This window comes from Somniosus microcephalus, chromosome 18 (assembly GCF_052327205.1).
Source record: "Somniosus microcephalus isolate GS21.2 chromosome 18, FLI_Smic_1.0, whole genome shotgun sequence".
Classification (NCBI taxonomy): Eukaryota; Metazoa; Chordata; class Chondrichthyes; order Squaliformes; family Somniosidae; genus Somniosus; species Somniosus microcephalus.
The window spans coordinates 19,178,302-19,206,063 of NC_141004.1; the positions used below are offsets into that span (position 1 = coordinate 19,178,302).

A 27,762-nucleotide genomic window follows, 5' to 3' on the forward strand; every position below is an offset into this window, starting at 1 on the left:
AGTCTCTGTTTTGATACCCGAGTGATGGAGTGTCTCACTTCCTACATCTTTGACCTAAAAAGCCTGGGTGGGAAATGGAAAAACTCAATGGCAATTCTTGCCTAGGGACCCTAGCTTACTTTGTACATTATCAGACTACAGAACTGTCATACGGTTTGATAATTATTGGGAATAGATACCTAGGAAGAACTACAAGGCCATAATCTAATAGAGGGGTTCAGATGACCTAAATGAGGAGAAGAGATTATTACAGCCATCTGAAATTAGACTGCAGTCTCAATCATACCACAATGCCCAATTTTTAAATTTATACAGTCTCAACTTTATTTAAAAGTATTGTTGCTTTTATGCAGGCAGTAATGGGAAAGGGCTGGGAATTAAAGGTTCATTCGAAAAACCTGCAGTTGCTTGGCAGATAATTGCACATATCAATTTTTTTATTTTTTTTTATTTTTATTTTTTTAAGGTGGGAACCCATTGATGTTGAAACCAAACACATTGGGGAAAGGACACTGGCTCTAGTTCCTCTGCCTGTGTTGGCTGTCTTTAAAGCAGCCCACTCGGTCTTTCTGATTCACAGACAAAATTATCTAGCCCACAAGGATTCCAAGCTGACGTATAGCGTTCTGAACATTAATGCTGAGCAGCGTCGTGCGATCTGAAGCTATGCACAAGAAACTGACAACGTTGCAGAAAACAGAAACGTGAATTTACCAATTAAAAGCCCATGGAAAATGAAGAGATAAAATAAACTGAGAGACTGCTTTAGTTAGTGGTTTAATACTCAGAATGACTAAAATGAAATCACACGAACAGGAAACACCAGAATAATAAAGCAAGTTTATTTTTTTTAAAAGGAAACAATGAGGAAACATTGTATTCGTATTATCGGGGCTGTTCAGAAACAGCGCCGATGGCCAGTTACTAAATATCGAGTGGAATAGGCTGTATGACCACACGAACTAAATGAACTGATGGAATGAAGTTTTCCATTTTTACACTGCAGTTCTTGCTGCTCAATTGTACATTTTAAATTTCCCATTACACCAAACTTAAATCTGTTAAATGTTCGACTGTAGTTAGACAACCAAAGGCAACTTGAATACACAGTCATAAGATGCACAATAACAATAGTTTCTACTCTCTCAAGTTTAAAAACAAATTCTACATCAGCTTCTCATCTTTATCAAGAACTATTAAAATATTGAATTTATATAGTGCCTTTCACATCCTCAAGACATCCCAAAAGCGCTTCACAGCCAATGGATTACTTTCTGAAGTGGGATCGCCGTTACGTAGGCAAATGTGGCGGCCTACTCGATCCCTTAAAGCAATGAGGAAAGTGGCCAGTGAGTCCGCTTTAGTGTGATTGGTTAAGGGATAAATGTTGGCCAGGACACCAAGAGAACACCCCTGCTCTTCTACAAATAGTGCTGTGGAATCTTTTGCATCCTAATATTATCAAAAAAAATAGAACTCTAACAATGCAGCACACGAACACAGGAACCGCTAGACGAAAAAATGACCAAAGTCCATCTACTTCGCCTTCTACCATCCTGGGAGTCGCATGATACAACGATAACTGAACATGGTAATCAATCTTTATCAATTAGTCTACAACAGACCCAGGCAGTCACTTGCTCCTCCCAAGCTTGCTATATTTTACCATAAGTCATGTCTCAAATTTGCTGTAGCAGGGCATCCAACAGCATCTGCCGATAGTTAGACTTGTCTCTGCACCCTACAGCTCAAAACATTTTTGCCCACAAAGCTGATGGAAGTGCGAGCTGATAATGGGGCAGTGAGGGAAACAGGGCATCTGGGACCTGAGTGAACAACGGGACAGACAGTGTATCTCCTTAACCAATGAGATTAAGGAAATAAACACAGGAAGGACTGATAAGGAGGGTGAATTAAAGGGGGTGAATTCAATGTCAAATCAGGTACAGGAGAGAAAGTAAGAAAATAATTAAATTAGTATTTTTAAAATCTCACCGAACAATTCAAAGCCTGAACGAATGAGAGTTCACACTTATAATAGTTATTTTTCAGTACCAGAGAGGTTGATTGGACAGTAATTATCACGTGGTTAAAAGGGTACTTACGCTACTAATTACTAGCCCTAAATATCTGCAGCGGGTTTAGTTTGTAAATACAGCAACCTCATGACATTCAATGCATGTCAATGATGAGGCAAACAGCAAAATGCCGTTTTCGTGAAGCTAATGGTGTGGCAGCGCAACTGGGACAGCAACTTTCGGATATTCGCAATTAACCGCCTATGTACCGTTTACGCAAAAATTATGGTGTGTGTCATTAGCCTCACTTATTTTGACAGCAAATTCTAGCCCATTATTTTTTGAAAGAAATCTATCCAATTTGCACTTGAATGAATCACCATCTGATTCCACCATGTCTTTAGGGAGTCTGTGCCATTGATTGACCAGTTGCTCGCTTCCCAAGTACTGCACAGAATTGTCAGTCTAGATTATGTGCTCAAGTCCTGGAGTGAAGCTTGAACCTATAGTCTTCCAACTCAGAGGCAAGAGCCAAGCTGGCAATGAAGGTGCCCCTTCCTCATTTGTTCAGACTAACTGGAAAGGTAGTTCTGAACTGATTCAATTACTGGATGCTAATTCAACAAGTCCACTTTTATCTGAACAACATCCTTCATTCCTGAAAACACCTGATTTAATGACCAGGCTAGGAATGGATAAATCATACAAGTGACTGACTGAGAATTAGTCAACATTGGGGGGTTCCAAATTCCAGCCATAACAGAATACAGGGACCACCCTTGCTATTCCAATAGATTGGTTCACTAAGTTGTTCCATCTGGATATAAGGGAGCATGCCGATTTTCTCTCTCCCAATTACCAAGGATCTGGTCTTGAATTAAGAGCGGGTTCGGTAAAATCTCCTCCTGGTGGCAGCCCAAGTAATCTTACTGAAAGGAACCGGAACCCAATTTTTTAAAATATAAAAACAAATTTTCACTCATTTGGGAGTGAGACTCACTCAAACTGATTTAAAAATATAGCCTATTTTGATGAGATTGAAATTGGCCTCACTCATTATCGATAATAAAAGTCTTGTTTTTAACGTTTCCCGGATTGTTGACAGCTCTGTTTGAACTAGCTTAACACAGTCCCTAGTGATAGGAATTCACAGCAAGAAACAGTCGTTACAATTCAGAACATACCACCCCCCACCCCCCCCCAAAAAGAAAGCTACTCTATTCTTACTGGACCAGATTTCTATTTGTTTTGCCATTGTAGTTTCTGTTACAAAAGAAATTGTCTCAAACGCACCTGCGTTAAGGCGCTATATAAATACAAGTTACTGTTCTTGTAATACATTAGAAATTGTTAACTCAATTGCTATCGAGTCACAAGGTAGTCTTTTGCTCGTAGCTATTATTTCTGTAGTTTATAATCCTCACTCACTTAACGTAGCAATTATGGCCAGGATTAATCAAGATCAATATTGTGATCATCTCTATCCTTTTGCTGTGCTTAAGGTTTTTAAAAATAAAAAAAATGCGGGGGAAGGAATATTAATCACATTCAAGGTTTTTCAAAATGCATGTTTTGACTTTCCAAGTTAATACTTTTAATCTCCTTAAAAGGAAACATATATGGTGCAAGTAAACAGGACTCCTTGAACTGAACAGTTTCCCTCAGGAAGCTTATCAGTAGAAGCTTCGGTGCACTTCTGTGAATTACTTCCTGAGAAAATTATAAAATGAATTCAGGAAACATCTGGCATTTAAAGCAGAGAGGTAAATAAACTGAAGGAACAACAGATAACAGATACATATCCTCGAAGGTAAAGCAGTGGTATTTTAAAATCAATAAACCCTCCAATGCTTGTGATGCACTAAAGGAACAATTTCATTAGAGAGTTACACTGTGGGTGGATTACCAGATGCAAAAAGGATCAGCTAAAACAAATGTGCTGCAAAGTAAGCAGTTCTGATATGGGGGCAAATATATTAGTTTGCCCATTTGCACTGCACAATTTAGTTAAGCAAGAGTGTCGAAGATAATGGCCCGCTGCCTATACGTGGAATAGCTACACAGAATGTGAAGATACATACATTATAATTAAAATTTAAAACAACCCTAGTTAGATTGAAGAGTGAAAAGTACATCTGCAACATCCTAACAAATGTGAATCCAGCATATTATTACCAGTTACCTTGTGAGAGAAACCGCTCATTAATACACTGTTCCGTGCCAGCTCACACATGTCACAGGAGCTCAACTTCCACACCTGGGCAGCAATACTGTACTCTTCCATCAGTGGCTCCTGAGGAAAATGCAGAAAGGTGATCAGAAGTAGTGCAGCAAATTGCAAATTTATAAACAGGCCCAAAACATTCAATGGACCGAACCAAAGACACAGTAGTTCAGCTCAAGTGTTCAACTGAAGGATCACTCTTTGGGGTCCTACCCTGCAGTGACCACTGGCGGAGAACGGCAGAGAGCAGAACCAAAATCAGCAGAGTGACTCCAGTCAGTGGAATCACTGAAGTGGAAATTACATTCAAGTAGGCCGAAAGATGAGCTTGCCTGTAAAAACTTAAGAATGGGGCTTTTCCGGAAAAAGACTATGAGCAGATTTCAGCTTTCATTGAAAACTCTGCAGTATCCCACCACCCATTTTATCAGAAATAACAGGTTAGTGCTTCTGAAGCAGTGCATTTATTAAAGTCACTTTTATACAGAGACCTGTGACTGCTCTGTTTAAATCTTTGAGACTCATTTTAAGAAGCTCTTACATTTGTTGCTTTAGTTTGCCTCACCACGTGTCAGCTCTCCGTATTCATATTTTCATAAAACTGGCTCCTATATCCCAATGGCAGAATTGTAGACCAATTACAGAAGGGACAAACCATTTAAGCTGTTCGGCTTACACCAGGGCAGCTTACAGACCGGTTCCAGGCACAATTAATTTTTCAATGTGCAAAAGCGCGAATTTCAGGGTTTACATCTAGGCATATCTACATTACTGACAAATACATTTTGGGTCACTTATACTGGGGTAGTTCATAGTGGATATGGATATTAAACTAACCCTGAACCAAGTACAAGCAAAGCAATTTTCTAAAACTAGATTTAAACTGCCCTGGTTTAATTCTGAATATCTACAGTGGAAACTGGGTGAAACTAAATGGGAGTTGGTCAGTGATAGTAAACTATAGTATAAACAGGGCTTAAAAGCTGTAAATCTGAACTAAAAACTCAATAATTCCAGACCCTGGGTTTGTTGCAACTCATAGGAGCTTAGAGCTTCCAATCACGAGTTGATGGAAACAAAAATGTCAGGTCAGTCAAATCTCATTCATTTGAGTAAATGCATGACCTATTTTCCCAGATCTCAGGCTTTTAACAAAAAAAACACACAGCCGTGGGTTTAACTGGCTTTCTGATGTGTCTCACTCTTTTTAATTATAAATCTTAATCCTGACCATTTCTTTAATGCTGATGGCCATGATCATTTGGTTCTGGTTAAACCATGGCTGGGGACTAGTAGTCGACTATCGTGCATAAAATGTAGTTAAGAACCCTGCGAGCTCCATGTCCAATTGGTTGCCTTACCTTGGTATAGTGAAACTGCAGAGGATCATCAGTGGAGAGAGACACCATTAGGCCTCGGGAGAGATACTCTGGCAGTGGGTTTCTATGGTAACTCAGAAAGAGGCTGTTGTTGCTTAGGGGGGACATAGCAATTCCGATCTGATCCAGGTAGTACAGATACTGCAGCACTGGAGCCTGCGAATTAGACACAAGCAATGAACATTCCAGAATACACAAAGCACCGTGTGATCTAATTCACAATAAGTTCTTCAACTTCACATTTTCTAAATGAGCACATTTCTTGGTGAAGAACGCCAGCACTAGAGAATTAAACTTTCCCACTCTGAGCATCCTGCATGTACATCAAGCACTCCTCAAGCCAGAGGTAGTACAGCGAAGAAGCAGAGTAAAGGTCTCCTAACTGCACCTCAATGATCACAACAGCACCAATTCTTCCATTCCCTAACCATCCCCTCGTATGGCCTCACTGGAGGGAGACAGCCAATCAGTGCCAAACTGCAGTCAGTTTTGCACTGTGGATCCAAGCTCATTAGCAAAATATTATTTGCAAAGGAACTTTATAGTCAGCAAAGAAAGGAAGTGCTCATCCCCTAGGAATGCCTCGATCCAAATCCAAATCCATGTCACCAGCTCCTTTTATCCAACATTTTCAAATCAGAACAGTGACAATGTGTGTGTTTTTGGTTCTGCATATTGCAGAACAGAATCAACCTTGGGCAGTGCGATAGTAATAATGAACAAGTTAACACATTTTAGGAAATTCTTGTGTCCCTTATTTTGAAGAACATTTAAAATAAATAATTGCGAAGATAGCAGACAAAGGGATTGCTAATATTGCACAGTGCAAGTTCAGCTCATGTTTTACTTTTCTACAAAGTGACTGAAACACCATTGTAGCATCATGAGAGAGGAGGTGAGAAGAGAAAAGGGAAATAAACCCAAGGAAAATGAGCCATTTACTGCAGGTGGTGGATGATGTGTTTTTTTTTATATAAACGGACTTTCAAAATTTCAATATGTTGATCAGAAATTGGACAGATATGCTTTTTTCTTGTCCATCCAATTCTCTCCCCAGTCTCTCCTCTCCTGGTGGTGTTGACTCCCTCACCGTGGTACCTTGCGAAAATGGCCAATATTCATTTAAGTGCCTAGATGGTGACTGAGTCTAGTCACAGAGTGTCATCAGGCTTTCTGACAGTGGACATCATAGCGAGCTTCATCCAGGCACTACTTGGTAGGAGTTACTGGATCATCAGGGCTAGCACCAGCAGCCCTGGCCGACTTTTGCCTTCCCTAATGCAGAGGCACTATGACCAACTATACAAATGTGTAACATATGAAAAGGCAGAGAACTTAATGCACAGACAGAACAGAAACAGAAGCATATTTTCAAGTCTTTAACAGGTGACACAACACGAGGATGCCTCAACACACTGTTGAAAGTGGGTTTCATCCACAGCTTTTGAATCTGGTGAGTTCAGGATAACCACGCTGTGAGAGAAGATGCTGAGCACAGACTGAGCATTTTACCACATGAAGGCGGAAAAGGCAAGTCAGCTGTTAATCTATGTTTGTCAACTTCTATGCTATGTCCATTAGTTGCACTTGGAGAAGGTATCTCATGTAAAACCAAGCTTTGACGCTCAATTGTGATGTCTTTTAGAAGATTTTAGATAAATCTCAGTAAATGCTTTTGTCCATACCTTTCGGAGCAGAAGACCGTGAGAAATATTCTGAGAAAGCATGAATCCAGATATGAGATGGTGGATAGGACCAGCCTCTCCACAGTGTGGCCGTAAAACAAATGTATTGAATCCCCTCTTCCTGCAAAGGAAATAGCAACAATGATCACAGCTCTGTGCTAACATACTTCCAAAATTCACACATCGAACACATCCCTCATTAAAACTTCATACTCAAAGGTTTAAAATTTGAACTCATAGATGCATTAAAGGGGAAGCTAGATAAGTACATGAGGGAGAAAGGAATAAAAGGATATGTTGATAGGGTGGGGATGAGGTAAGGTGGGAGATAGCTCGTGTGGAGCATAAACACTGGCAGAGACCTGTTGGGCTGAAATGGCTTGTTTCTGTTCTGTAATTTCTATGTCATTCTATGCAACTCCCCAAATAATGTTACTTCCCTATTTTTGTCGGTTTCCACTGAACACAGCTCCGATCCAAACTATTATCACTAGAGCAGCTGACATAACGGAGGAGCAACATAAATTTTCTGATAAACTTGAGATACTCACCATGAATATAAACCTCTGAAAATTAAAAGTGCTTGTAAGATTTTTTATTTTTTAAGAAAGATATCTACCGACTCACTGAGTGATAATATTTTGAATAATGAAATAGAAACTGAAAACCAAGATCTGCTTTGCTGCATTTGGTTTTACTTCTGTTGACGATAGGAGAGTGAAGTTTTGGTTCTAAGTGACATTCTACCAAAAGTACAAGTTAAAAAGGAAAATCAAGGATGATGGAGGTGATAGACTGAGCTTTCCTTCCACACAAACATAAAAAAAAAATGTCGCTTTCTTCTTCTGTCGGAAAGAATGTGCACACTTTCTCAATGCTGGATGTCTGCTGGAGAACTCCATGTGGTCAGTCGCAATTGGTAGTGAATTGAGTGGATTTTTGAATTCCTTTAGAGCTGTGGGGTCAACATGCAGGAGGAGGAAGGATGTAGATCAGGATTCAATGCAGCGAGAGTCAGTCAGTGCCAGAACAGTGATAGCCATCACCAAGCTGACCTCTTCTGACTGGGAAACATATTATAAATTGTACAGAGGAGTACTTTAAAGATGATTCCCTTTAACATTCTAAATGTACTTAAAGATGAACTACAGAAATAATTTGGAATCTAGTCCATACTTGCGGAGATGATTCAGGACCGTCATGTTAGCATACATGTAGTAAAGGTAATAGGCATATGGAGGGTTATTGACTTCTGTCCAATTCACGGGTAATGGGCTGTCTGCATTAAAGATGTGCTGTTCTGGTTTGGACTCATCATCGACACTATCAAAGCCGACAACCTGGAAAAATAAACAATCCCATCCATTACATATATTCTTCCAAGTCCTTCTCCTTAAAGCTATTAAAGATTATGGCAGCACAGGGAGTTCTCCTGCACGCTGCAGGACAGCATGATGTCTGTGAATTCATCCATTAATTCCCTGATCATGGCCATAGGGGAATGTACCAAGGTAGTCTCAGTGCTCCATGATGAGAGGAATTTAGAAATTGTAGGGAGAGTCGCCCTAGGCCACACTGAAACTGTTAACACAGTAGTACTGGAAGAGTCTGAAGTTTGTCTGTATGACAAGGGATAACAGATGATAAGGGTAGGGGAATTAAAATAAAACATAAATTAGGCAAATACTGGATTTAAAAAAATCCATTACAATATTTACAGATAAAGGCACTTGATCCCGCCCAAAAATGTTCAACTTATTATCTGTTAAGAAGGGCACAGGTTTGCATGCTAATTTCGCCATTGATAGTTATTTTGAGTCTGTCTTTAACTTAACTCCACAATATTCAGCATCTGTTTATTTAACATGAACCAAACATTAACAGAGCAGCCTGGTCTAAGTGACAGAGTATTCAACATGAACAAGAGATTCAAGTAGCATACACGATCAGCTCGGAGACAATTCTTTAACAATGTTATCTGAACCACAGATGTGCTTCTCTCTAACAGAATCCTGTGCATTTGTTCTTTACAAAGTACCAAAAAGGAAGAAGTTTGGAATTGTGAAAGGCAGCACAATGATAACGATGTTTTGTCATGCAACTTAAACCAAAATGACAGCTTTTTTTTTGAGGAAGTACCACAGCATTGTACTTATAAGTAACAAATCCATGCTTTGCACCGCAAGTTCCTGCCTCAACTGTTGTCGAGCGGCGCAAGCTGTGGCTTCCCATTTGGGAGGCACTAAGTTCAGACTACGCCAACCTCAGCCCACTTCAGTTATATATTCAATATACTCACGTGCTGAAGGAACAGGTGAAGCTCTGGGTGACTGCGAGGATTAATTGTCGCTTCAAAAATGGGAATAAAAATGTTCTCCAACATGTCTTGGAAGTTGCACAGTTGTTTCTTTGTGCGAAAGACATCACTGAAAGCAATTGAACGTCATGTTGAATAACTCATTCCTACAATGATTCTACAGCATCCATTATCTAAGCAGACAAGCATGGATTTATAACAAATGCTGAAAGGCTCACCTAAGTGCCTTATATAATCAAATTAATGTTTCTATATTATGTATTAAAAATTGAACCAAAGAAGTCCCTTGTGCAGAAACCTGCACAGCAATTCTTAAAGCTGGATGACATCCAAGATCATGTTATGAATAGTTTATAAATTATTAATTGATAAAAACCACGATGGGAAGTTGAAATAATAGACCGATTTGCTGTGCAGAGTTCATCTGGGTTTGCTCTGCATTAAAACATGCAGACTGTGGTAAATCACTAAACTATTGTAGAACCGAGGAGAGAGCTCATTTAGATTATTAATCACAGGACTCGCCACGTTTTTTTTAAATGTAGTTATAGCTGGATAGTTTGAGGAAGAGCAGAGATCATCAACTTTTGTCATTTTATAGTTTACAGCTTTTTGTAAGATGATGCAGGACGGATTCCGAACCCTAACCAACAAATACTGTACGCTGGTGAAGTCATTCCTTATTGTATAGTGGAGGGAGGGAGGGAGTCATTTCTTATTGTATAGTAGAGGGAGGGAGGGAGGGAGTCATTTCTTATTGTATAGTAGAGGGAGGGAGGGAGTCATTTCTTATTGTATAGTAGAGGGAGGGAGGGAGGGAGTCATTTCTTATTGTATAGTAGAGGGAGGGAGTCATTTCTTATTGTATAGTAGAGGGAGGGAGGGAGGGAGGAAGTCATTTCTTATTGTATAGTGGAGGGAGGGAGGAAGTCATTTCTTATTGTATAGTAGAGGGAGGCAGGGAGGGAGGGAGTCATTTCTTATTGTATAGTAGAGGGAGGGAGGGAGGAAGTCATTTCTTATTGTATAGTAGAGGGAGGGAGGGAGGAAGTCATTTCTTATTGTATAGTAGAGGGAGGGAGGGAGGAAGTCATTTCTTATTGTATAGTAGAGGGAGGGAGTCATTTCTTATTGTATAGTAGAAGGAGGGAGGGAGGAAGTCATTTCTTATTGTATAGTAGAGGGAGGGAGGAAGTAATTTCTTATTGTATAGTAGAGGGAGGAAGTCATTTCTTATTGTATAGTAGAGGAAGTCATTTCTTATTGTATAGTAGAGAGAGGGAGGGGAGGGAGGAAGTCATTTCTTATTGTATAGTAGAGGGAGGGAGGAAGTCATTTCTTATATTGTATAGTAGAGGGAGAGAGGGAGGGAGGGAGGAAGTCATTTCTTATTGTATAGTGGAGGGAGGGAGGGAGGAAGTCATTTCTTATTGTATAGCAGAGGGAGGGAGGCAGGGAGGAAGTCATTTCTTATTGTATAATAGAGGGAGGGAGGGAGGGAGGAAGTCATTTCTTATTGTATAGTAGAGGGAGGGAGGGAGGAAGTCATTTCTTATTGTATAGCAGAGGGAGGGAGGCAGGGAGGAAGTCATTTCTTATTGTATAATAGAGGGAGGGAGGGAGGGAGGAAGTCATTTCTTATTGTATAGCAGAGGGAGGGAGGGAGGAAGTCATTTCTTATTGTATAGTAGAGGAAGGGAGGGAGGAAGTCATTTCTTATTGTATAGTAGAGGGAGGGAGGCAGGGAGGAAGTCATTTCTTATTGTATAATAGAGGGAGGGAGGGAGGGAGGAAGTCATTTCTTATTGTATAGCAGAGGGAGGGAGGCAGGGAGGAAGTCATTTCTTATTGTATAATAGAGGGAGGGAGGGAGGGAGGAAGTCATTTCTTATTGTATAGTAGAGGGAGGGAGGGAGGAAGTCATTTCTTATTGTATAGCAGAGGGAGGGAGGCAGGGAGGAAGTCATTTCTTATTGTATAATAGAGGGAGGGAGGGAGGGAGGAAGTCATTTCTTATTGTATAGCAGAGGGAGGGAGGGAGGAAGTCATTTCTTATTGTATAGTAGAGGAAGGGAGGGAGGAAGTCATTTCTTATTGTATAGTAGAGGGAGGGAGGCAGGGAGGAAGTCATTTCTTATTGTATAATAGAGGGAGGGAGGGAGGGAGGAAGTCATTTCTTATTGTATAGCAGAGGGAGGGAGGCAGGGAGGAAGTCATTTCTTATTGTATAATAGAGGGAGGGAGGCAGGGAGGAAGTCATTTCTTATTGTATAGCAGAGGGAGGGAGGGAGGGAGGAAGTCATTTCTTATTGTATAGCAGAGGGAGGGAGGCAGGGAGGAAGTCATTTCTTATTGTATAGCAGAGGGAGGGAGGGAGGAAGTCATTTCTTATATTGTATAGTAGAGGGAGGAAAAAAGAATTGCATTTCTATAGCGCCTTTCATGACCACCAGACGTCTCAAAGCGCTTTACAGCCAATGAAGTACTTTTGAAGTGCTGTCACTGTTGTAATGTGGGAAACGCAGCAACCAATTTGCGCACAGCAAGCTCCCACAAACAGCAATGTGATAATGACCAGATAATCTGTTTCTTTGTTATGTTGATTGAGGGATAAATATTGGCCAGGACACCGGGGATAACTCCCCTGCTCTTCTTCGAAATAGTGCCGTGGGATCTTTTACGTCCACTTGAGAGAGTAGACGGGGCCTCGGTTTAACGTCTCATCCGATAGACGGCACCTCCGACAGTGCAGCATTTCCTCAGCACTGCACTGGAGTGTCAGCCTAGACTTATGTGCTCAAGTCTCCGGAGTGGGACTCGAACCTTCTGACTCAGAGGCGAGTGTGCTACCCACTGAGCCACAGCTGAATTAGCAACCATGAGCGACTTAGCTCATTGACAACTCTGGTTCACAGTACACATGTAGGTTAATTTAAAAGTTGGGGTGTCCCCACAGATGCTGGTTGATCTTCTGGAAAAGCTCCAGTAAAGCAACTTCTACTTGCATTTAGGCTTCTCACCATACCTGTTTAAATTTGTGGGCCTGTTGGTTTATTGATCTATTTCTCCTTTAGTGGTGAGAAATTTCTGTTTCCACCTGGAACAGCTTAAAAGGAATACCTTCACGCAAGACTTGTGTACAAAAAGTTCATTTATAATAATGATGTTGGTCAGTGGTTTGTCTTGCAATTGGTTATATGTGACTGACAACACAAGTGGCCCATGAAGACAGATGGCATCACATCGGTTGCCTGTTGTACGCTCCATCCCATATTCAGTTCCATCGACTTCAAGAGGACTGAATATCAGGTGGGTCTTATAGCGGTCGCCAAATGCGATTCTGCATGTTTTGCATTCTCTCCCCACCCCACCTCCCTCCATGTCCAATTACACACCCATCAATTGCCTTGATTTAAGATAATCTGGAGTTTAAGTAACTTGTGTCTTTACAGCATGTGGGAATGGGGTTTCACACTACCTGGGTGACTCAAATATTCTTCCTGGGGACCAGCACATGATGTGTTGTAAATTGTGTAAACTTCTTCTTCTTCTTAGGTAGTCCCTCGGAACCGAGGATGACTTGCTTCCACACTAAAAATGAGTTTTCAAAATTGTGTAAACAGGCCTAAAAGCAAGGATATCTCCACAGGAAAGTAAAATCGTAGAATGTGTAAGAGTCATTCAGCCATATCTGCAATGGTCTGGAATATGTCAGCTTGGTTACTTGCGTTTAGGGGAATGGGAAGAGTTCATGACAGCAATTGGGTCACTCTGGTCATGGCAATAAAAATGTTTGTTAGGTTTATGTTGATATTCTGTTGGCATTAGTATGTATCTTTGTAAACTAATGATTTATTGGTGCTATGCATGGAATGCAGTGATCAAAGGTGAAATTTGAGTGAGCCACTGTTCAGCAGCTCATACTGGAATCGTAAGAGCATGATGTCTCAGAGCTCATACTGGTTGTGTATAGTATGAGGTTTCAATAAAGATTGATCCTGCATTGCTACAACTGAGTGTGTGTGTGTGCGCGCGCAATCTGGCGTTTAAAGTAACAAGATGAAAAAGAACAAGAAAGCAGTCCAACATAGCACATCATAATACTTACAAAAGCCGTGGTACCTGCACCAGCCAGCACACATTGTTGGAGTAGACTTTGTGCTTCACTGCCCACTTTGCCAGTCGATCCCATTCGTCCCGGGAGCGACCATATATGGACAAGCGCAGCTCGGCATTCTGATACTTGCTTTCTTCAAGATCTTCCATCACTTCCTGTGAAGCACAAGAATGGGACGGACAACGGTCTTGTTACAGTTATAAATATTTTTCAAGGCAAAACTTGCTTTCTTCTCTTCCCCTTTACCAGAGTACCCAGTACAATGCAGCACCCAGACAACCCACTCCCAGGCTGCCAATCTTGCTCTGGGTCGTCACTTTGGCCTCCCTCTTTGTGTAGACCTGCCTGTCCTCTAGCTGAGGCTCTTCCATAGTGGCACTGCCGAGAACAAGATCCAACAGGAGAATGACACTGCACTTCAGTTGTTTTAATGCAATATACTATTAAGGCTTGCTATAAATTTATCTTTAAATCCCTTTCATAAAATGGGGTATTGTAGGAATAGGTGTATTCCTAACCAAATCACTGAGGTCGACTCAGGAGAAACAATCCAATAGGTTTTTAATGAAGGATTTGACGAAGTACAGAAAACAACAAAGATCAATGCAGAAGAGCCTTGGAACAGGTCTTACCCGAACGGGGACGCCACGAGGACTAACTAGGCAGTCCGGAGGTTTGTGCAATGATGTCATCGCGTTTGTGTCAGGACGTCATTGCGTTGCTCGCGTTTCCCGCGCTCGGGGTGTCACGTGACTCGCGCGATGACGTCACCGCGTTTACCCGCGCTTGGGGTGGTCATGTGACTCGCGCGATGACGTCACCGCGTTTACCCGGCACTGGAGCTGGCCGTTGCGGCCGAAGTTGCGGGAGACCGAGCCGGGCCGGCGCTTGGCACGGGAGACCGAGCTGGGCCGGCGATTGCTGCGGGAGCGGGAGACCCGAGCTGGGCCGGCTCGCGTTCTTAAAGGGGCAACAGCCTGAACATACAAACTCAATACAACGTAGGTAAGTTAAAGGGAATTATGTCTCATAAGTAAGGGTCACCCGGTAGTACCGCTACAGTATAACTTAAAATAAGGTATTAGATAGGTGAGAAATACTACACTCCATTTGCATTTACTTTAAAATTTCACAATTATTTTAAGTTCTGATGAAAGGTTATCGACTTAAAACATTAACTTTGTCTCTCTCTCTCTCTCTCCACACAGATGCTGCCAGACCTTGAGTATTTCGAACATTTTCTGTTTCTATAAAACATAAGGGGTGGCAGCATTATAGTCATAACGGCACAGAAGGAGGTCATTCGGCCCATTGAGTCCATGCCAGCTCTCTGTAGAGCAATCCAGTCAGTCCCATTCCCCCGCTCTATCCCCGGAGCCCTGCAAGTTTATTTCCCTCAAGTGCCTATCCAGTCTCCCCTTGAAAACATTGAGTGTCTTCACTTCCACCACTTCCGTCGGCAGCGAGTTCCAGGTCATCACCACATCCCCCTGTATCTCTTGCCCAAAACCTTAAATCTGTGTCCCCCGAGTTCTTGTAACAATCAACTAGTGGGAACAGCCTTTCCCCGTCTAGCCTATCCAAACCCGTCATAATCTTGTACACCTCTATCAAATCACCCCTCAACCTCCTTTGCTCTAATGAAAACAAATCCAGCTTCTCCAACCTGTCCTTGTAGCGAAGATCCCCCATCCCCGGAACCATTCTGGTAAATCTCCTCTGCACCCTCTCAAGGGCCTTCACATCCTTCCTAAAGTGTGGCCACCAGAACTGGACGCAATACTCCAGTTGTGGCCTAACCAGCGCTTTATAAAGGTTCAGCATAACTTCTCTGCTTTTGTACTCAATACCTCTATTTATGAAGCCCAAGATCCCATATGCTTTGTTAACCACTCTCTCAGTATGTCCTGCAACCTTCAGGGAACTATGCACATTAACTCCCAGGTCCCTCTGTCCCCGCATACTCTTTAAAATTGTGCCATTAAGTGCATATTGCCTCTCCCTGTTCCTTCTGCCAAAATGCATCACCTCACTTCTCTGTATTAAATTCCATCTGCCACTTGTCTGCCCATTCTGCTAGCCTTTCTATGTCCTGTTGCAATCGATTGGTATCATCACTGTTTGCCACACCCCCAAATTTGGTGTCATCGGCAAACTTAGAAATTCTACTCTGTATTCCAATATCCAGGTCATTTATATATATCAAAAAAAGCAATGGCCTCAGCACTGATCCATGGGGAACACCACTGTTTACCATCCTCCAGTCTGAAAAACAGCCATTTACCACAACCCGCTGTTTTCTGTCCTTAAGCCAATTCCTTATCCAAGCTGCCACTGACCCACCTATTCCATGAGCCTCAATTTTGTTAACCAGCCTACTATGTGGTACTTTGTCAAACGCCTTCCGAAAATCCATGTAGACAACAGCCATTGCATTCCCTTCATCAATCCTCTCTGTTACTTCATCAAAAAATTCAATTCGATTAGTCAAACACGATCTGCCTTTTACAAATCCGTGTTAGCTCTCCTTAATTAGCTTAAACCTCTCCAAGTGCCTGTTAATTTTTTCCTTGATTATTGTTTCTAAAACTTTACCCACCACTGATGTTAAACTGACCGGCCTGTAGTTACTAGGATTATCCTTACACCCGTTCTTGAACAATGGTGTCACATTTGCCACTTTCCAATCCTCAGGCATCTCCCCTGCATCTAGGGAAGATTGGAAAATTATGGCAAGCCGTTCCGCTATCTCCTCCCCCAATTCCCTTAGCAACCTGGGATACAAGCTATCTGGACCAGGCGACTTGTCCACTCTAAGCATACCCAACCTTTCTAGTATATCCTGTCTATTAATTTTCACCCCTTCCATTGCTTCTACCTTTTCCACTTCTACCGATATTTTGTCAACATCCACCTCCTTAGTAAACACCAATACAAAGTGCTCATTGAGTATTCTAGTCTTGCCCTGCGCCTCTAAGCATATATCACCTTCTTTGTCTCTTATAGGCTTCACCCCGCCTCTTACTACTCGCTTACTGTTTACATGCCTTAAGAGATTTTTGGGTTCCCTTTTATGTTAACTGCCATTCTACTCTCATATTCTCTTTGCCAATCATATTTTCATCTTCACATCCCCTCTCAACTTATTGTATTTGGTCTAGTTCTCCCTTGAAGAATTCACCTGACATGCATCATACACCCTCTTTTTTTGTTTCATCATCATCTCTATCTCCCTCATCATCCAAGGAGCCCTGGGCATTGGTTCCCTTACCCTTCCCACTTGTTGGAATATACCTAGCCTGTACTTGGAACAGCTCCTCCTTAAAGATCACCCATTGTTCTGTTACAGTTTTTCCTGTCAGTCTTTGGTTCCATTTTACCCTGGCTAGATCCTGTCGTATCCCATTGAAGTTAGCTGGAACCAAACACACTGAACCACAGAATGGCAAGGCAATGGTTTGTGATGTGATTATCCATGTATTAACTTCCTGATCTCAACCTTTTTCACAAGAAGTAGCTCAATGGAGACCAGGTACTCCGTGCAGCTGAGAAGGGGGGAAAAAAATCAATGTGTTGTCTACATCGATAGATGGTGTGCAACACACGAGCCCAATAAAGGGGCAAGGTTAATGCTTTTATTTAAAAAAGGAAAAAAAATATTAAAACATACAAGGGAATGAACGCACAACATGCAAAACTCTCTCACTCTTTAAAGTCATTGCAATTCTAACCTTTACAATGTGACCAAAATATTTGCCAGCAATGTAATTATCGGTCTTGATGAAAATCTCACGAAGAATCGATTCCCCAATCGGGTTGTACTTGGCATTGAACTTATCGAACCGGTGAAAGGTATTCCGATCCTAGAACAGAAAATCAACATTTGGGAAGTCAAAACTCGGATTTACTAGCAAGGGTGGGACATAGATATCAAACGCCCCTCCCCTCCCCTCCACACCCACCGGATTTCCAATCTCAGTTGCATTAACTATGAGGCAACATTTGACCACACTGCACCCCATGGAAGGCTGGAATACAGTAATTAGGAATGGAGTAGTCACCACGGAGTTGTTTCTCTTACTGCCTTGCGGGCAGCTCAGACGTGGCAAGGAGCAGGGCACCTGCCTGACTTCCCAGCTGAAGAGATGTAACCTGGCCAGAAAACAAAACCAGATACCAAGGCGTACAGAAAGTAAAGAAATTGTGGAATTCAAGCCTGGGGTGTGGCCCAGGGAAACTTCGTCACCAGACAGAAGAACGGACTTTGTATCTTAGGTTTTATTTCATTGCTTTTTATGTACATTCAATAGTGTGAAAAAGATATATCACCATAACTGGAAAATACTAAATTAGTAATTGAAGTAAGATTTAAAAATGAGCGTAACAGGGCACGTTTAGTAGAACGCAATTGCGCAGCAAAATGTTTAAAGATGAAATGTACTAATTACTCGTATGTTTAATTGCAGAAATGACCATACCAGTTTAGAGAGATGAAACTTACAAAAAGAGACAATGACATAACCCTTTTCTGGAAAAACGAAACTTAGTAGTGGTCAAGAGAGAGAGGGTCTCGTTTCTCAGAAATCACATGACCTGATGACTCATTTCCAAGAAATCAGAGGGGCCACAGGCCCATACAGTGAAAAGTGAAACTTATGTTATTGGTTACCTTGTAGAAGTTAGGCACACCTAGTTAGTGATTAATGTATAGACTTTTAAATCGATTGGACCTCTGGAGTAGGAGGTCTCGGAATATGTGTATAACTGTGTGAACCTCAAGAGATTCGGTGGAGTTGGAGCCTTGTGTTGGGACGCAAGAGCCATAGCTCCCCAGGCCTGAATAAACCGTTTTTACTTCAATTATTGGGTCTGTCTTTCTTAAAACAAGCCAGTGTTGTCGACTGTGTATATCACTCAGTCCACACTTTGGGGGCTTACATCAGTAATAATGGCTACTCCACAGCATAGAACAAGCAACAGTAACTACTCAAGAGATGTTTCGACAGATGACTGTGCTCCACCCAAAACACAGTTAAATGGAATATATTTGGATTTTCAAAAGGCATTTGATAAGATACCACACCAGAGGTTGTTGCACAAGATTAGGGCTCATGGGATTGGAGGTAATATATTAGCATGGATTGAGGATTGGTTAACAGACAGAAAACAGAGAGTAGAAATAAACAGGTCATTTTCAGGTTGGCAGGTTGTAACTAGTGGGGTGCTACAGGGATCAGTGCTATGGGCCTCAACTTTTACAATCTATATCAATTACAGGAAACTTTCTGGTATCCGGCACGGACGGGACCGACGTGTTGCCGGTTCATCAACAATTCTGGATAACCGAACGCTATAGTAAAAGATACGGAGCTCAGAGCTCCGTATAAAGCAACAAACCCTGTTGCTTACAGCTTCAAAACAATCGGCACAAGTTGCAAACGTCTCTGTAGCTTAGCAACAGCTTCAGCGACACCCTTGCACAGCAACAAATGGAGTAAAAAAAGTAATAAAAGTTACCTGAACCGACTCCTGAATTTTGCCGGTGGATAGAGCGTTCCGGTTATTTATAATCATAATCATAATCAACTTTGTCATTGTTAGTGCACAAGTGCAGTACAACAAAATGTAGGCTTGCGGCTCCAGAGAGTGTACATTTAGATTAGGCCGGTTAATCGAAAGTTTCCTGTACTTAGATGAGGGGACCGAGTGTAATGCATTCAAGTTTGCTGATGATACAAAGATAGATGGGAAAGTAAGTTGTGAGGAGGATGCAAAGGGATATAGACAGGTTAAGTGAGTGGGCAAGAAAGTGGCAGATGGAGTATAATGTGGGTAAATGTGAAATTATCCACTTTGGTAGAATAGAAAAGCAGATTTTTTTTTTTTTTTAAAAAGGTAAGAGACTAGTAAATGTTGTTATTCAGAGGGATTTGGGGGTCCTTGTTCACGAATCACAAAGTTAACATGCAGGTACAGCAAGCAATTAGGAAATCAAATGATATGCTAGCCTTTACTGCAAGGGGAGTTGGAGCAAGTCTTGCTGCAATTATATAGGGCTTTAGTGAGACCACACCCGGAGTATGGTGTACAGTTTTGGTCTCCTTACCTAAGGAAGGATATACTTGCCTTAGGAGGGGGGTGTGCAATGAAGGTTCACCAGATTGATTCTTGGGATGAGAGGGCTTTCCTATGAGGAGAGATTGATTCCTGGGATGAGAGGGCTTTCCTATGAGGAGAGATTGATTCCTGGGATGAGAGGGCTTTCCTATGAGGAGAGATTGAGTAGAATGGGCCTATACTCTCTGGAGTTTAGAAGAATGAAAGGTGATCTCTTTAAAACGTATAAAATTCTCAGAGGGCTTGACAGTGTAGATGCTGAGAGGCTGTTTCCCCTGGCTGGAGAGTCTAGAATTTAGGGGTCATAGTCCCAGAATAAGGGATTGGCCATTTAGGACTGAGATGAGCAATTTCTTCACTCAGAGTTGTGAATATTTGGCATTCTCTACCCCAGAGGGCTGTGGGTGCTCAGTCATTGAGCATATTCAAGACTGAGATCAATAGGCTTTTGAACACTAAGGGAATCAAAGGATATGGGGACAGGGCAGCAAAGTGGAGTTGAAGTAGGAGATCAGCCATGATCTTATTGAATGGCGGAGCAGGCTCGAGGGGCCGAATGGCCTACTCCTGTTCCTATTTCTTATGCTATTGTCAGCTGGTAATACTCATTTACTTAACTGTGAAACAGCTTGATGATATTTCATACAACAGTATTTGCAAGATTCAATTTTAGTTTTTAGATAAATTATCCCAATTACCCAGATTTTAAAATGATCCCGAATCAGTTTCCACAGATTTTAACCGACAACTGACAGGCTTGCCAATTTGAAAGAGGTTCTCAAATCTTACTTTCTGCATTCTCCTCTTATCCAGCACATCAAAATGTAAAGTCATACAAATAATAAATAATATTTTTAGTCACAACTTCTCTGCTGCCCGTGTGGTGTTCAGTCACCAGGGGTTTCTAGTTACCCCTCTTGAATCCATGCTCATCCACCTCCTTTATTTCTCTTCCAGGTTTTTCTCGTGTCTCTATCTACTAAGATTTTTTACATCTCAGCTGCACCTATGCAGGAAATGTAATATTCATCATTATTTCCTTCCTGCTACCAGTATTTCGTTTCGAAAAGTAAAGACTGAAAAGTTTCCAGGCATTGTGACCTATTGGCCCAGAACTTGGTGTCAGGGGCTTGCCGCGTGTGCAAGCCCCCGATCTGCACTCACCCTGCGCGCCAACATCTGAAGCCCGGGCCTGCTTGCATTTCCTGTCACAGGCCCGGTTCAGATGTCGGCGCGATGTGCTTACCTGATCCAGCGGCGTAGTTAGTGCGATGTGCCGGCTGGGATCAGGTGAGCACTGTGCAGCCAATCAGGGGAGGGGAAACTCATTCATGAGTTTGACAGAAAGAGCTGTCAAACTCATGAAAAGTATGGGCTACCAAAACACTACTTTAACTTTAAATAAAATTTTAAAAAACATCCCACTGATTATATTAACTATAAATAAGTTTTTAAAAATGTTTTAAACAATTAATCAATTTTTTGAAAAAAATAAATTTTTAAAAAATAGGGCCTAAAACTAAACTTACCTTACTGTAAATTCTTTAAAAATAATAAACCTGTGGAAAAAAAAATTTCTACATTGTACTAAAAGCCCACTTACCTGTAAAACTAAGTGCTTACGTCTGGTTTTTCCACGCGTAAAAACCGGAGGCCTTTACACTCGGGTAACTCGTGGAAAAAAAAAAAGGAATTTCACTGCGCACGCGCTGCCTGTGCAGTCGCACGCGTTCTGCCTCTGAACCCCTTGGGTCAGAGGACAGGAAATGCCGGTTTTCAGCGCATGCGCTGTGCATCCTGAAAACCGGCAATTCCTCCGGGCACACGCGCGAGTACCCCGTCCTTACTCACGCGTTGTGCCCGGAATTACTGGGCCATTAACTTCAGTCCCAACCTCAGTTACAAGCAACAGGGGAGTCAAGGGTTAGAAACATAGGAAAAACACGAGCAGGAGTAGGCCATTCGGTCCTTCGAGCCTGCTCCGCCATTCAATATGATCATGGCTGATCCTCCATCTCAATACCATATTCCCGCTCTCCCCATACCCCTTGATGCCTTGTGTCTAGAAATCTATCTATCTCCTTCTTAAATATATTCAGTGGCATGGCCTCCACAGCCTTCTGTGGTAGAGAATTCCACAGGTTCACCACCCTCTGAGTGAAGAAATTTCTCCTCATCTCAGTCCTAAATGTCCTGCCCCGTATCCTGAGACTGTGACCCCTCGTTCTCGACCCTCCAGCCAGGGGAAACATCCTCCCTGCATCCAGTCTGTCTAGCCCCGTCAGAATTTTATACGTTTCAATGAGATCCCCTCTCATTCTTCTGGGGAGCGGGCAGGAAAGTGGAGTTGAGGCCAAAATAGGATCAACCATGATGTCATTAAATGGCGGAGCAGGCTCGAGGGGCCAAATGGCCTGTTCCTGCATCTTATGTTCTTACCAGTACAGCATCTTACCAATTGCTGTCAGAGTTGAGACCATCCTGGCAACAAGTAACCCTACTTATATTACTTAAGCAAATCATAGCTCCCAAATGTATTTTTTCCCAACCTTTTTACTATTCAATGTAACCCTTAATGCTTTTTAGCACAGGAGGAAATTCCTCCTATGTAAAAAATGGTAAAGTGGCTTCACCTAATACAAGGAACAATGATAACAGCAACCAACATTAGCCTCTGCTCACTATTTTCCCTAACAAAGGAGGCAGAATCTGATTGACAACAGCTTTGACAATGTCAAAAATCAGCCACTCCTGCGCAACTGCTAATCATTCACGCACAAAATAAACCACAAATTAATATAAAGTATTTACCGAGATCAAAGGGGCAGAAAATGCGGTCTCCGCAGTGGCTAGCGTACGTCGCCATATTCCATCAGAAAGGTCCCGCAACTTCCGGGTTTCCACAGGCGTGAAACCTGGAACTTGCACTCTGTAAAGATACGCCTCGACAGATTATACGAACAGAGAGTAAAAACAGCATTGCTGGCGTAGGGCTGGGCTATTTGCCTAATAACTACCCACAAAACTCTTATGGCTGGTAAAAGGAGGCGTTGGGCCTGCTTTCATCAGCGCAAGAGTTGTTATAAATCTTAAACATTTAAAAATAAAAAAATTAGACACAAACACTTTAAAATAGTTTATGTAAATATTGGCCAGGTTTACGATGTTTAAAATTATTTTTTCAAAACATTAAATTTTTTATTGTATTTGGTGTAATGAGGGGACTTATGAATAAAATTGAAATTCAGAACATTTATATTTATTAGAATTGTGTAAATTGTTTAATTATTTGGGGATTCCATTCAGAAATGACAGCAATGGAATCGACCTGTGTGTCTGGAGGACCCAGCCCACGTGATCCCAGGGACGCTCCTGAACTGCCTGCGTCCATGGGCCTTTATGTAGGCGTACGCCCGGAGGCCCAAGACCCGAACACTCCGCAGCCTGGATGACAGCAGGTAGGTGCAGAAATGTGTTGCGGGTCGGAGATGTACTCCGGAGGTCCGCCTCCGACCGCAAATTCGGCCTCAATATTTCAGTACTAAATACTGTTCAAACAGGGACGGGAATCATATCAAAACCACAGGGACCTGAAGCACATCAGGACCACCGTACGGATAAAGAAGCTTTTTATCCCCCCTAATTGAAGTTGTTGTTCATCTCAATTTCTGCACAGTTTCGTTAGTTAGTTAGTGACGTAAGAAAACTACTAGGCACTTGGTCTAAGCATTAAACAAAGCTTTAATCAACTGTTTTACAACATGGAGATCTAGTTGTGCCCTTCACTAGTTCCTGTTAAGAATGCCCTGCGCAAGCTGGGCCCGTGCCCGAGTATTTATACTCTCCCTGGACAGCGCCACCCGCAGGCCGCTCAGTATTACTTCATAAGCCTCTCTTTCATGAATGACTGATTCATGTCAGTTAGTTTCCTCTCCTCCGATTCCTCATGTTCTCCTGTGCAAACCACTGGTCTCCAAGTGTATCATTAGTGTCCCTGTTCCAACGCATTTCTCTTTGCAGCAGGTATAACGTACATGAGAGCAGTATGGGTTATGTTGCCCTTAGAATCTCCCTCAGTGCCTCTTAAAACTCCTCAGCTATGATTGGAAAGGCACCTTGTGGGGATTCCGAACAGAGGCTTAAATTGTGATGGTGGGATGAGAGTCTTGGAGGTCATCAAAATGAGATAATCACAAGTTAAGCAGGGAGGCAAAATTCACAGAGTAGAGGAGATATTGGAATTGCCATCTAGTGCCACTACTGTTCAGCTGGATATATCTTTCAAGAAATGTCATATTACTGACAACACAGAGGGTACTGGCCTTGCAGTGCGGTAGTGCCCCACATTACTGTGCCACGGAGCAGAAAAGCTAATTGGAGAGTTTGCAATCTCAGCTGTGTTATCAGAGACAAGTGGCAAGTGGAAACGGGGGCACTGTCCCGCAGGAAGTCCATCTAAGGCCACTCCCAATTGTGCAGCTTCCAGCAGGCAGCTTAGAAGTCCCAGAGAATACCACAAAATCCTTTCAAATCTCACCTCAGCTGAGCCATGCAACAGTGGTGGTTGAATTTTGTTTTAACTATTAAATGTATTTCTAAGGAATTAAAAACAAAACACTGAATATGTGGATTAGCTCACGCACCATGTGCTTTCAGAAATGTACATCATCAGTTATCCGATCCGAGAAGCATCTGCACTATCCAGCAGCCACTTTGTTCGAATCAGAAAATAATGGCAATGGCTACAAGCCCAATAGTAATTATTGGTCAATAAAAATAGTGCTCCTACAGCAACTAATGACTTACAACAAATAGATGCATTTCCCCAATATGAAATGTGACTTTTACAGCAGATTCTGAAAATTACAAGTTACCTCTCCCCATCACACAACTGGCTATTAAGCTTCGCTTTGTAACTTTAATGTAAAAGTTTGTAAACCAGGATCTCTGTAAAATGAGCAGCCGTGCCCTCTGCCATGTAAGGCAATCCAGTCAAACTAAGAGAGCGAATCTCTCAACCAGCTAAAATTATCAAGTGCTCAAAGGTTTAGCCTTTTTTTAAAGAATTTAACTGATAAATAAATTTGAACAGCCAAGACCCAGAGCGCAGGATACTACAGGAAACTGTGTGTTATCCGGAGGCTAACTGTCCGGAATGCTCGAGCCACCGGCAAAAATCAGGAGCCGTTTTTGTTAGTTTTTTTTTCTTCTCGTTGCTTTTTTCCTCCTCGTTGCTTTTTTCCTCAACAGTCAAGCTCTGCAAGGTTTGCTGAAGCTGTTGCTAAGCTACAGAGATGCTACAGAGACGCTTGGACTGTTTAGAAGCTAAGCAACAGGGTTTGTTGACAGCTCAAAAGCTTCCGTATCTTTCAACATCAGCACTGGTGTGTCCGGCAGTTTTGAGGGAACGGCAACAGCTCGGTCCCGTCGGTGCCGGATAGCACAAAGTTTCCTGTACCAAGGTTGAAAAGGTTAAAAGACGTTAAGAGTTAAATCAGGAAGTGGTAATTAAGTGACTTGAAGTCTGAGTTTTAAGTTTAGATATTGTAGGAGGTTGGAAAGGCCAAGGGAGAGAAGAAATCCATAGTTTTGAGGCTCTGGGAGAGGGCGAGATGGAGGCCGTGATGACTCATGACATTAAAATAATGGTATTTGAGGAGGAAGTGAGTGAAGGATGACACGTTTAGAGCTTACAAAGAGAAGAATGAAGTTCACTGACCAGATTATTGATAAACTAGTGAAAGACCACTTTGCAAACACCTCCATTCAGTCTTGCCTGACCCCGAGCTTCTGGTCGCCTGTTATTTTAATTCCCCAGACCACTCCCTCTCTGACCTCGGCCTCCTACACTGTTCCAATGAAGCTCAACGTAAATTCGAGGAACAGCCACTCAACTTTCTATTAGGCACTTTACAGCCTTATGGACTCAACACAGAGTTCAACAATTTCAGGTCATAACCTCTGCCCCCATTACCATCTCCTTTCGTCTTACACCATCATCCCTTTTGTCATTTAATCTCTCCTGCCTTCCATCCCATCAGACTTTCCCTTTTGTTCTTTTCTGCCCTCCCCTTTTCCCTGCCTCTGTACTTGCTCAAAACTTGTTCTCTCTCGAACCTTTTCCAGTTCGGACAAAAGGTCATCAACCTGAAACATTAACTCTTGATTCTCTCTCCATAGATGCTGCCTGACCTGCTGAGTAGTCCCAACATTTCCTGTTTTTATTTCAGATTTTCAGCATCCGCAGTATTTTGCTTATGTAGTAAAAGACCAGGTAGATTGCGACAGAAGTTGACGGTAAGGGATCAGAGAAGGATCATTTTCTTGAATCATGTCTGCTGGCACAAGAGAGAGTTGCCAGAAGATTTGAGAACAAGCTAGATAGGCATGAGCACAGTAGATCATAATAAGTTATTAAAAAATGCACAATGCCAGACTGCATCAAAGGCTTTGCAGGTATCCAAGGCAATGAGAAATTATTCACCAAAAGTATTCAAGGACACATTTCTAGAGATGTGTATATAGCCAATGGGATTACTAGTGCAACATCTCTGTTAAAATCCATACTGTGGAGAAAAAGACTAAAACAAGCACCACCTGTCTGTATTCAGCTATCAACTCTGCATATTTCAGTTCCTCTTTCCTGCTTTCCAGCTTCAGCCATTCCAGGTACAGCACCACATCTGGCCTCTGGTACTAATTATCTTCACCCCAAAAGAGCACTGTACCCTAAGATTTGTCAGTTTCCAATCTATTGTACTAATCACAAACAACCTTCTCTTTCCCTTCCACCTACTGCTCCTCATCTGCTGCCTCTCCTTCACAAACTCAATTAATGCCTGCCCTTTTCAATTACAATCATTCATCTACTCTACCTGATGCAGCACTGCATGCTGACTAACCTACAATACCTAAAAGTGACACTATGTGCAAATTTCCAGTGAAGGACTGCAAGCCAAAGGGACCCGAAATTGGCTGCCTCCTCTCACGCACTGCATAACCTGCAGTCCTCATCTTACCAGGTTCACCCTAGTTTGCAGCAAATCACAGATGCTTAAGAATCTAAATTGACTTAAACTATTGACTAAAGTTGGTTCTCTGATGCACATCAGTTCTCCACACTGCCCCCCCTCATCCATGCACCTGGACTCTGTTGCACAGCGATTACCATTCTATGCTATTCATCACTGCCCTTATTTACTACTGCCAATTCCCACCGGCTTCCTGCACTCTGCTTGCTCAACTACCTCTCTTTCGCCGTGCAAATGCTCCCACTACCTCGAAAAAGCTTCTTTCAGAGAGAAACAAAAGATGAAAGCCTAGATGTGGGCATGGACAGAATAGGGATCCGAGATGCGACCCTGAATGATGCAGAAGTGCAGGTTAAAATGAGAAGCAGCCGCTCATGTATCTCATAGTTCTGGACATCGCGGTGGGCACAGCGAGTTGTGAACATATAGACTGATCTTTCTACACATTCACGACGAGGTCAATGGAGAGAAGAAAATACACAAGTACTGATGTCTCTTCTTCTTAGGCAGTCCCTCGGAACCGAGGATGACTTGCTTCCACATTAAAAATGAGTTTTCAGGTGACTGGTGAGTCCAATGTGGGACCTACAGTCTCTGTCACAGGTGGGGCAGACAGTGGTTGAAGGGGCAGGTGGGTGGGGTGCTTGGGTTGACGCGTGCTCCTTGCGCTTGGCTTCCGCTTGCTCCCGGCGAAGAGACTCGAGGTGTTCGGCGCCTTCCCGGATGCTTCTCCTCCACTTTGTGCGGTCTTGGGCCAGGGATTCCCAGGTGTCGGTGGGGATGTTACACTTTTTCAAGGAGGCTTTGAGGGTGTCCTTGAAGCATTTCCTCTGCCCACCTGGGGCTCTCTTGCCGTGCCGGAGCTCAGAGTAGA

The 27,762-nt window shown here is 42.3% G+C and overlaps 1 protein-coding gene across 4 annotated transcripts in view; it reads right to left on the reverse strand.

Annotated features, from left to right (window-relative positions):
* The window catches only part of LOC147105079 (AMP deaminase 2-like), a 172,381-nt gene that overhangs the window by 11,996 nt on the left and 132,623 nt on the right, over nt 1-27,762 (reverse strand). For all 4 annotated transcript variants that reach the window (XR_015081674.1, XM_086011145.1, XM_086011147.1 and 1 more), the window contains exons 11-17: nt 17,472-17,603; nt 13,732-13,895; nt 9,606-9,732; nt 8,483-8,646; nt 7,307-7,427; nt 5,604-5,777; nt 4,201-4,311 (exon numbers count right to left, since the gene is read on the reverse strand). Coding sequence is in view for 3 of the 4 variants with exons in the window: in XM_086011145.1 (XP_085867271.1) it covers nt 4,201-4,311; nt 5,604-5,777; nt 7,307-7,427; nt 8,483-8,646; nt 9,606-9,732; nt 13,732-13,895; nt 17,472-17,603 (993 nt within the window). In the remaining variant the exon portion in view is untranslated. The remainder of the gene's footprint in view (nt 1-4,200; nt 4,312-5,603; nt 5,778-7,306; nt 7,428-8,482; nt 8,647-9,605; nt 9,733-13,731; nt 13,896-17,471; nt 17,604-27,762) is intronic.